This window comes from Triticum aestivum, chromosome 1B (genome assembly GCF_018294505.1).
Source record: "Triticum aestivum cultivar Chinese Spring chromosome 1B, IWGSC CS RefSeq v2.1, whole genome shotgun sequence".
NCBI classification, from domain to species: domain Eukaryota; kingdom Viridiplantae; phylum Streptophyta; class Magnoliopsida; order Poales; family Poaceae; genus Triticum; species Triticum aestivum.
Genome location: NC_057795.1, coordinates 37,913,448 through 37,924,297, shown reverse-complemented (window position 1 = coordinate 37,924,297; position 10,850 = coordinate 37,913,448). Strand labels below are relative to the sequence as shown.

Genomic DNA, 10,850 nt, shown 5'->3' with positions numbered 1-10,850 from the left:
GTGGAATGAACTGGTACCATTTAGCTTTGGTACCGGGGAGAGTGTTTTCATTGTCTTTTTTCCATCTGGGTGTGGCAATGGTAAAGGACAAAATATAGCATTCATGTTATTCCATACAATATAATGACAAGCAAGCGATAAAAAAAGATATATGACTGGGTAGTATACTCAAGGTCCAAACCAAATCATGACATATGATCGCATCTACATTCATAAATATAGGAGAAATATTTATTTGGTTTTATCGCTTTAGGGGAATTAACATAGATTTATACCAGTTTTTTTACAAGAAGCAACTCAATCATCATAAACAAATTGGTAGTATGAACCACCGACCCCCCTAAGCGTCCACCAAGGTAGCATTGAAAGACAACTAATGTTGATCATAGCTATATTCACTTCACTTCACTCGCATCTAGTTGTCATTTTTTGTTCATAGTGATGTCATGGAAATGGAAGACATTGTTTTTATTCGTTGTTTATCTAAAAAAGAGTGTAACCAAATAATCACAAAAGGGGTAAGTGCATCGATTCAGACTTAATACTTTGCAAACCATTTCAATGCTATATAATAGTTTTACCAAAGTCACATTAAAACGCCAGGAGGGTGTCTCTTTGACCAATATTTAGCCCTAACCGAGCCAATTATAAATTCTTTTATTTGACATTAAACACCATGCATTCCATTGACCCCAACTCAAGCATCGGCGAGAGGCGGTTCGTGTTGAAAATAACTCGGCCCATGCTAAACTCTTGAGCAAGCCTTATAGCATTCATCATGTCCAAAGTTTTTTTTCTACCCGGGTTGTATGTTTTTAAACAGGATTGCAAGTTCTAGAGAAGGAAAAGGACCACCTCAGAAAAAAAAAGGACTATCAGGGCCAGGCCAAAACCCACTGGCCGCCCAATCGCCCTGCCGCGGCTCGGCCCTGTGAAAAGCCCAAACGCTGTGCGTGTGGGTGGGGTTTTTGGGCAATTATAAACCAGACCTACGCTCCCGTTCCGCATTGCGTGCGCCCTCGCAGTCGAACGGCCTCGCCACCCCCGCTCCGCTCCTCTCCTCTCCTCTCCTCTCGCCCACGCCCGCCACCGCCACCGCCGAAGAAGCTCCCATGGCGGGCGGAGCGGGGAAGGACGACGAGCCCGAGCCGCCGCGGGAGCTGGACGCGGCGGGCGAGCGAACCAGCCCCGATCACCCCGCTCCGGCGTCGCTGGGCGCTTCCGAGGAGGAAGTGGGCGCCAGCGGAGCAGTCGAGGCGGGGCAGGACGACGCGCCCGAGCCGGAGGACGACCATCAGGAGGGCGGCGACACCACGGAGGACGACGTGGACGAGGACGAGGAGGAGGAAGGGGACGGGGAGGAGGAGGAGGGAGACGAGGACGAGGAGGACGCCCCGACGCACCTGCCGTTCGAGCCCTTGGAGGTACGCAGCCTCGCCTCGCCTCGCCTCCCACCCATCTCCCCGACTCGCGTTCCCTTCCCTCTGCGGCGCGACGATGGTTTTGGCGTCGCTCGCGTGGTTTCCATTTCCTTCGCTCTCGGGAGCATTCCGTCGAGCGGTTGGTGCGGGAGGTGGATTTTTTGAGCCTACGCACCCGGGCCACGTTATCTTGGCAGTCCGTTTTTTTTCTTATACCTCGAGACACGTAGCATTAAGCTCCATTAACTAGCGTCATGACCTGACTCATACAGTAGGTTGGCAGGCTCGTGGGTAGGACTGAATAAAAAGGTCCCCTAGATTCTGAGACGTCTTGTTTCTTTCTGCCGCCCGAAGATCGATGAGATGCTCACGAGACGGTGTCTCATGGGCTAACGGTCTAAATAAAATCTAGCACTGTTCCCTACTTCCCTGTGTCAATGCAAGAAAAAAAATCATCAGGCCAGCTATCGTAGAAAAATGCATGTGGCGCGGCACAAGTTGTTTGTTTCGTGTACCCCGATCACTCGTACAGCCATCGATAAGTGTTTGACATGTGCGAAGCACATCTGGAGGTCCCTCGCAAAATATGAGCGCTTGGAGCTTCTACACAACCATAGTTGTAAAATCGGTCCCCTATACGTACACAGACATATCTAGATATGCCCGCGGACAGTGACCGAGCAGACATCCGTGTCGACCTGCCTCCTCTAACCATTGTATCCATGGCGTACCGTGCTCGTCTTCGCGTCCATCGTCATCGTTACTGTGCAGACGTCTGCATCGACTTGCGTACCCTAGCTGTTGTATTCGTGGCATACGTATTTGTCTCAGGCTATCGTCCCGACGTTCGCGTCGAGTCGTGTACCCTAAGTGTTGTATTCGTCTCCGTGTCCATCGTTGCTACCGTCCTGACGTCCGCGTCGAGTCGCATACCTTAACGTTGTATTCGTGGCGTCATGTGTTCGTCTCCGCGTCCGTCGTTGCTACCGTCCTGACGTCCGTGTCAAGTCGCGTATCTTAAGTGTTGTATTCGTAGGGTCATGTGTTCGTCTCCGCGTCTATCGTTGCTACCGTCCCGACGTCTGCGTCGAGTCGCGTACCTTAAGTGTTGTATTCATGGCATCATGCTCGTCTCGACGTCCGTCGTCGCTACCGTGTCAACATCCATGTCGACTCGTGTATTCTAACCATTGTATCCATGGCATCATGCTCGCCTCAACGTCTGTCGTTGCCACCGTGCCAACGTTCATGTCGACTCGTGTATTCTAACGTTGTATCCATGGCGTCCCATGCTCGCCTCCGTGTACGTTGTCGCTACCGTGCCCAGTTTGTGAGATTTCGAACATTCGAATGATGCAACGGACGTTGATCCCAAACCATGTACATTGTACATGAGCTGTGACTTTTCATCGTGTACTTCGTCCATGTCCTAAAACATGTGCATCGTACCTGAGTCATGGTCACCACTCACCAGGCACTGCCAGCGAACCTTCTCCCACCCGCGTAACCAAAAAGCAGAGTTGAGTTAAAAACCCATGTCACGAGTATGTGAAGCTGTGTTGTTGTTGACTTTGTCCATATGCGCGTGTCTTTTAGCTGTGTTGCCCAGCTAGACTTCATGCACAGTAGCCTACTGGAACTAGAATGATCACAGACCTGTGGTGGGTAATCACACTGCCGCAATGCCCGTGACCTGTTTTAGCGGCTGACGACGGCACGGATCCCAGCGCGTACGGGCGGCCAAGATAACGCGACCGGGGTGCGTAAGCTTCCCAGAATGATTTCGGGTTGGTGCGCGCTTCGAGGGGTGACCGCTGTCGTTATTATAACCAAGCGATTCTGCGCCTCAGGGTGAGCTAGGACAGCCCGCGCGGCACGTTGTACTCGATGCTGCTTGAATCCTCCTCCATCCATGGGACAGAGGGTGAATTCCTGGGGAACATCCATCTTGCATATTTTTTTCTGCTATTGTGATTTGTGGGCTATGCAATTTGCATTTACGGCTGAGAACTGCCACAATGTTTACACGCCCAAATCTGTTATTACAACTGGGGTTTAATTGCACCAGTTGCGGGGCAATTGTTTCTAGATGATGCCAATTTGCATTTACAGCTGAGTACTGTGAATATGGCACTCGAATTTTATTACAACTGGAGTTTACTTACCAGTTACCAAGCAACTGCTTATCGTGAATATGAAGCTTTAACGTACATAGTTTTCGCAATTGATGCATAGTTACCCTGTTTAGTCGCTTTGTCATCAGTATTTTCATTTAGATGCCTTGTCAGGAAGATGTAAATAGTTGCCAAACATGCTCCCATGGAATTATAGTAATATCGTGTTGTCTTAATGTTCAATCCTCTGGTTGTAATTATGTGCAGTCACTTTTTGCGGCCGAAATCCACTTTTTGCGGCCGAAAATCAAAACAGTGCTTGAGGAGACAACTACAGTTGATCCAAGCTATACTATCTCTCTTATAAGGCAACTAATACCTAAGGGATCCAGTTTGGAGGAAGAGTTCAGGTGAGTGGTACTTCCAGATTCCCCCCCCCCCCCCCTAAAGTTGGTTTAGCAATGAATGCTGTTATCAAAACGACCTGGTTGTCCTAATAATGTCTACCTCATGCAAAAAGTGACAAGCAAAGGGTCAATTCTGATGACAGGGATTCAACGCAACCGGATAACACGGATCCCTCTGAGAAAAGTGACAAGCAGGGTCTTCCAGAAGAAAGGAGTGTCAGTCCTGAGGATCAGTGGGAAGAGTGTGGTTATATTCTGTGGGAACTTGCGGCTAGTACACCTCAAGCAGAACTTATGGTATTTATCTGCATCATTCTCTTGTAGAAGGATGTATTTCTTCTATAGGTTTGTCATAAAGAAAAGGCGGACTGTTCTGCTATATGAAACTTGTTTATTCCTTCTCAATTTTTTACTGAACAAGATACTAGCAAGCAGGAAGTGTGAGAGATTTTGATTGCCTTATCTGCACTGGCTTTAGACATTGGTTGAATATCCTGGATTTTAATACGATGTGGTTGGCTTGTTAGATCAATTAGTAGTAGATAAGCAAAAAGTTAAGGTGGATAACTGTAATTGTTTCATTCCTTTAGTTTTGTAGCTCCTTTGTGCTTATATTTTATCTTCCTGGCCCTGAATTTTGTTCTGTATCAGTTTATTGTAGCAAATTCTTTACTATAATTTGTGAACCATATAAATTATTGCTGGTGATAGCTACATGTAGTGTGAATGCTTATGTCATAATAACATGCTAATTCTAACAAACATTTTAAATGGAAGAATGGCCAGGTTGCAGTAAGTCAAAAGTATTTCTCCTAAATCCTAATTGATCTAAGAGCAAATCAAGTGTTCAAAGGAACTACAAAAGGAAATTAAGGCATAATAAACAGAATTACCCACCTTCCTTTATACCTTAGTAATTATGCATCTTCTGCTGCTAACAACACATTATATTTAACCCTTGTAGATTAATAACCTTGTGATTGAAGTGCTTTTGGAAAACCTTCGTACGGCAAATTCTTCTAGGGTGAAGGTGAAATGAAATTTTCCTCTACTGCTACCTCCTCTCTTTTTGCTAAGCATGTATTAAAGTATCTTGTTTCTTTGAATCTTTTGTTCCTGCAGGAAATTTGTCTTGGAATTATGGGAAACTTAGTCTGTCATGAATCTCTAGTTGCTGCAATCTCTTTGAAAAATGGTTTAATTGCAACTGTCGTGGAGCAATTGTTTCTAAATCATGTCAAATGCCTTTCTGAAACATTCAGGTTGGGTATCTTTGGGATTATGTTTTTTTTTTTGCCGGACTCGAAGTTATTATTTAGAACCAATTTTTTTATTATTTATTTATCAGCCATTTGACAAGCTATTTACTATTCTAGCATTGCAAGATATTTCATCCCGTGAAATTTAAGTCTTATATCATGTGAAATAGATCTGGGTAGTTTAGCTCAGCACACACACGATTACCATATTGATATATTATTTATGTTCTTGAATTTGTGCATTTTGTATTGGCCAGATACCCATTCAATTTTACAACATAACTATGCAAATGCCCAAATGCAAAACTACACATACTTACATCACATGTTACATGCATACCTACATTTGGACCTACCCAATCAATCAGAAGTTGTTGAAGTTGTGGATGAAAATGCTTGAACATACAGGACTTTTGCAAAAATATAATCATTTTTCAACTGTGTTAGTAGGTTATGTACTTATGTTATTAATCATTTGGGGGATAGGAGCTAAGTAAATTTAGATTTTGTTTTTCTTGATAATTTAACTTTCTATTGTCGATGTTCAAAACTTGGAGAAGCTGCTTTCTAATTGTCCTGAGTTGTAGACAATGATCTATGCTCTGTTCTTTTTTGCTTATTTTGACTTGTGTTACTGTCTGTAAAGAAAATTCTTACACCCCGAGATAGTTGGAATGAGTATTGCTGCTAAATTTCATCAGTGGTGCATCCTCACACATTTTTTCTTAGACAGGTTGTTGGCTGCCATTCTTCAGTCCAGTGCATCTGTTTCTTGGGCTCAAGCTCTTTTACCTGATGAGATTCTTTCACGTATTCTACTGATAGTTGGGAAGACAGATAGTACTACATTAATTGAAAAGGTATTATACTGAATTCGTATATGCAACTTGTTGTGACTGCGTATTGTACTGAATTTGTATATGCAACTTGTTGTGACTAATCCGTAGAGTTGGTCCACACAACTTTAGTGACTTTGGTTCTTTTTAAATTGAATTTTGACATATATGGATACATTGTATTTCTTTTGTAGGACTTGTGTAACATAAATCGTTTGAATCATCTTAGCTCATTCTTCTATACGTGATGGTTAGGCATGTGTGTTTGCCTGCTTAACTCTTTTATCTGTTCACCATATCCTGAGGTAGTTTCAAGAAGGTCGTCATCAAATAGTTTCTATGGACTGTTTCATCTTCCCAAACACTTCTTAGTTGTATGGTCCAGTCTTACTCATTGCTACTACTTGTTATCCGAACAATGTAGACTTATCCTTGGTCAGAATGAGGTCCTGTTTTTTTCCATGGAAATTGCTTGGTTCTCTTCTCTGAAAATTCTTCTCTTAGAAGAATATCTGAATTTTTTTACTGCATTTTGGTAACAGTTGATACTCTTGAGAAACATGTGACTGCAAATTACAATTTTATCAAACTTCTAGCTGCAGAGGTCTTATGGTCTTTGAACTAGCATCTATTTGCTTATCGTTCTACAATAACTTTTATAGCAGTGAAAGCCTTTATTTTCCTACAATTATACTGTAAAACTAATGTTGCCTATTGTTATGTGTTGTATGATTTGGTTGAAATTGTCAGCCCAGCCGAACTATCACAACTACTTTCATCTTATTATACTATGGTTCAGCTGAAAAATGTCCATCCTTTATATTTGCATGTGTTCAACTGTTTGGTTATTTCTTATGTGAATTACTGGTTGCAGATCATTGACTTCCTAACAACTGTCATTGATAATCGAGATGTGATTGCTATGCTTATCCAGCCCTTGCTTAAACTGGGTTTAGTTGACCGTGTTATTGGGTTACTAACAAATGAGATTGAAAGACCACCGGATGAGAAGCTAGACAGGTATGTTGAACTAACTTGAAATTCGGCAAGATTTTCATTTTATAAAAGTTATCTGGTACAGATTTTGAACTATTATTGTTCAATGTATCATGGAAGCTTCTCCTATGCACTCCCTCCGTCCAAAATGCAAGGTGTATTAATTTTGAGAAAAGTCAAACTTATCTAGGTTTGGTCAAATAGAAAAGCGTTTGACCTTTTGAAAAACTAATACACTTTACACTTTAGATTGGAGGGAGTATTTGGTCAATTTTCTGTAGTTTAAGAAGAAATCATAGGAAAAACACCTAAGGGCCTGTTTGGATCTCTGGAGATTTATGGCATTCAGTTCGATTATGGGCTGAATGCTGAAGCTCCCAAAACAGTTGTGTCAGGAACCCTCAAGGATTTGAATCCTCCAAGTCCCGTTTAAAGTCATTGTTTCAAAGTGATCCTTAAAGCTTCATAGAATGTTTTTTATATTCATGCCTTCTAGGCAAAGTTTTGGTCCTTAACCTGTCTTCTGAGATGCGGCCATTTGTTGTTTTCCAATAGTATGGTCTGAGCATTTTAAATTTCTTACATTCCCACTTCCTAGTTTTAATTTAATAGGACTGTAGCTGCATTTCTCTGTCACTGCGATAACCCTTCTGAGTTTTTGAATTTTGAATTAACAACCTGGGACAGTAATGGATTCACCTTACCTTTTTCTTAACACGTTTCAGAAAGGGTTCTCTTGATTTGATCCTTCACTTCATGGTAGAATCATCAGCCATACACTGTGTTTCAAAGGCAATGACATCGAATGACCGGCTGATTAAAGTGCTAGTTAACATGATCAAGTCGCCTGATAAACAAGCAAGCTGTTCCTATTTTTTTGATTGTCAGTAAGTCATGAATTTTTTTTCCGGAAATTTGAAGAAAATTCCTTGCCTCTTCAATTTTTACATATGGCAAAATTCACCTTGCATTAATTGTTGTGAGTCCCCACCCTTGCAAGTCAAGCATGGCAATTGTATTCTTATTCACAAACTCTTCTTCAGGTTGCAAGCTATTGCGCTTCGGTGGTGATTGTAATATCAAATATTTTGAAAGATGGAAAGCATTTGGTGCCTAAGATATCCCATGGTAGGCACATTTTTTGTTAGCACTTATCTTATTTTCTAAGCAACTACCGTATTTGCTAAGCAGTGCACTGCATGACTTGAAATCAATGTTTCCATTTAGTGCCATTACAGTGATCCAGTCTTTCAATTGTTTCAGATTTACCGTTCCTGGAGGGCCTACTTGAAGTTCTTCCAGCGGTCCCTGATGATGACCAAGCTCGATATGCACTTTGGAGTATCTTATCGTGTATTCTGGCACAAGTGCAAGGAACTGAGTTGAACTCCTTGTCCCTTGACCAGTTTGTGTCTCTGTTCTCACTGGTGGAAAAAAGGCCTTTGGTCGCGGTTCGCAACTGCCATTAGTCGCGGTTGCGCAACCGCGACCAAATAAGCGCGACTAAAGCCCCCCACCTTTAGTCGCGGCTGCTTAAGAACCGCGACTAACGGCCCGTCCACGTGGGCGCCAGGCGGCCGTCGGGGCGGAGGACCTTTAGTCGCGGTTCTTCTGGCCAACCGCGACTAAAGGCCGCCACAGGTTTAGGGTTTTAGCCCCCCCCCCCTAAACCTGTTTTCTGTTTAATTTGTATTGTTTTATTTCTTTTGTGCTTTATTTTAATTTTGAAGGAGTTTCATATATTCTACGGTACTACATACATGCATATGAATGTACAATTTCAAATAAATTTGAAATTAGAACCAAAAAGAATTCAAGAGGAATATACAATATATATTCAATATCATCGGATGACCATATACAATTTTGAACAAGTTTCCATACATGATTTAATGCATATAAAGTTCTACGTCCTCGTAATAGTGTTCTCCTTTAGGATGGAGGACTTCCCTGCTGAACCATCCAGCTAGTTCCTCTTGAAGTGGTCGGAAGCGAGCTTCTGGACTAAGCATCCACCGGAGGTTATTCCTCTGAGCATTGGTATCACTCGGAACCCGCTCAGAGGTGTATCTCCGGATCATCTCACAGACATAGTATCCAATAGATTGGTCTCCGGTGGCTGAATATCCCCAGCATTCTTAGCCTTTAACATTTTGAATTCTAGCTCTTTTTTGAATTCACCGACCTTTGTATCTACGAACCGTCTCCAAACCCTACGAGGCAAAGAAAATTAAATGAACAAGAGAGTTATTAATTAGTTACTTGATATTAGGAAATGAACGAAATAGGCCGATCGATATAGAGCGCAAATGAATGAAAATAATTACTTCTGCAGCATTCTTCTCATGCCGCCCCAAAGCTTTGGATCCATATTCACAGAGTCGTGGACGAGACATTCTGAGGTGTTAACTTTAATTACTAGCAGAATCCAGTGGAACCTGCGGACACGATACATGCACAGTACGTCATGCATAACTCATCGATTAGCCGGCCACATACCATGCATGGAGTAAACAAAAGAGAATGTGCTCAAGACAGAAACACTCACTCAAAATGGTAAGGAAATAGAATATCACTTTTGAGTTCCTGCTTTATAAGAAACTGTCACAGGTCTGCCTCCACGTCGGCGGGGTGACGCTCCAACACATGTCCATTAACGATGTGTGGGTCAATGAACCCAACATCATGGATGTTCCTTACTCTGCATTCCTTAATCTTCATTCTGCATGTATAATAGCGGACACAACAATATAGTTAGGACATATATATAGTGCAGGCAATATGAACGAGATGGGGTAGAAATTAATAAATCACTTACAGAACGTAGCAACTGATGATAGATTTATCGAGCTCGCGCAGATTGAAAAGCTGGAACAATTCACTCAGTTCAATTTGTACATAGTAATGTTTGAAGTGATGCTCATGTCTAACTTCCGCATAAATATATTCTTTGGCGTTTTTATTTTTTATGTAACCCTTGTACCATTTCAGCAGACCTTTCATTTGTGGAGGTAGATCCTTTTCCTGCGCAGGCTCGACGAGAGGCCCATTCTTGACATATGTAATTACTACCTCCTTCACTGGCGCCTCATCAAGGCCTAACAGTTCACGAAGAGTAATACCTAAGTTGGCCGCTTGTTCTCTGGCACTCGTTACAGTCAATCCCTGTGCTGCCGCAGCTTGTATGATCTCGGGGGCATCCGGACAGAAGGCTTCCACTATAAGCGGGGCAATCGATTGTTTACTTTGTTCCCCGAGCTGGGCAACTTGTTTCCCGCTTTTTTTACTTTCGGCCTTCTCCCGCTCTTTGTTCTCCTTGAACATGAGTGCCTGCCTGCGAAGTTCACGTGCATAGTCGTTAGGAAGATTCTTTGCAGCTTGGGACGGTGTGCTCAAAAATGACTTAGCCCACTTCTTTTGCTCATCAGAAAATACTGGCTTGGGCTCGGGCTCTCTTTTCTTCTTGCAGTCCGCCTTCCATTTCTCCAAATCAGCAGCCGCGGCCGCGTCGACTTCCTCGGCACTACGTTCCCAAGGCCTTGTGGGGAGAGGCTTCAGTGATGGCTCCGGTACCTTTGTGGTCTTAGGTACATAAGGGTCCGGGTTAATAATCCAGGACTGCTTCTGCTTCTTTGCCGGAGGTGGATTGGGGGGCGGCGTCTGATCACCCGCCGGACGAGGACTGGGGGGCGGCGGTTGATCACCCGCCGGACGTTGTGGACTGGGGGGCGGCGTCGGCTGACGTGACGGAGGTGTAGGTGAACCGCCACCACCACCACCACCACCGCCGCCGCCACCGCCACCACCACCACCGTAG

At 43.4% G+C, this 10,850-nt stretch overlaps 1 protein-coding gene across 2 annotated transcripts; it reads left to right on the top strand.

Moving 5' to 3' along the window:
* The first annotated feature begins 1,017 nt into the window (after nt 1-1,017).
* On the top strand, nt 1,018-8,538 carry LOC123085903 (protein saal1-like). 2 transcript variants are annotated; one of them, XM_044507608.1, is made up of 10 exons: nt 1,018-1,431; nt 3,852-3,945; nt 4,128-4,239; nt 4,907-4,972; nt 5,065-5,204; nt 5,962-6,061; nt 6,912-7,057; nt 7,759-7,891; nt 8,077-8,161; nt 8,297-8,538. In XM_044507608.1, exons 1-10 carry the CDS (start codon nt 1,113-1,115, stop codon nt 8,500-8,502), a joined length of 1,401 nt encoding a protein of 466 aa, XP_044363543.1. In that variant the 5' UTR covers nt 1,018-1,112; the 3' UTR covers nt 8,503-8,538. The 2 variants fall into 2 exon arrangements, 1 of the variants encoding a protein (XP_044363543.1); XR_006440130.1 differs by lacking the exons at nt 1,018-1,431; nt 4,907-4,972; nt 5,065-5,204; ... (3 more) ...; nt 8,077-8,161; nt 8,297-8,538 and having other exon boundaries at nt 3,854-3,945; nt 4,086-4,195.
* Nucleotides 8,539-10,850: the final 2,312 nt, after the last annotated feature.

Excerpts from the sequence above, each read along its gene's own strand:
- LOC123085903 (XM_044507608.1), top strand. The coding sequence starts at position 1,113 with ATGGCGGGCGGAGCGGGGAAGGACGACGAGCCCGAGCCGCCGCGGGAG. Across the intron at positions 5,205-5,961 it reads TGCCTTTCTGAAACATTCAG|TGCATCTGTTTCTTGGGCTC; the intron begins GTTGGGTATCTT and ends TCTTCAGTCCAG. Across the intron at positions 8,162-8,296 it reads GGTGCCTAAGATATCCCATG|ATTTACCGTTCCTGGAGGGC; the intron begins GTAGGCACATTT and ends CAATTGTTTCAG.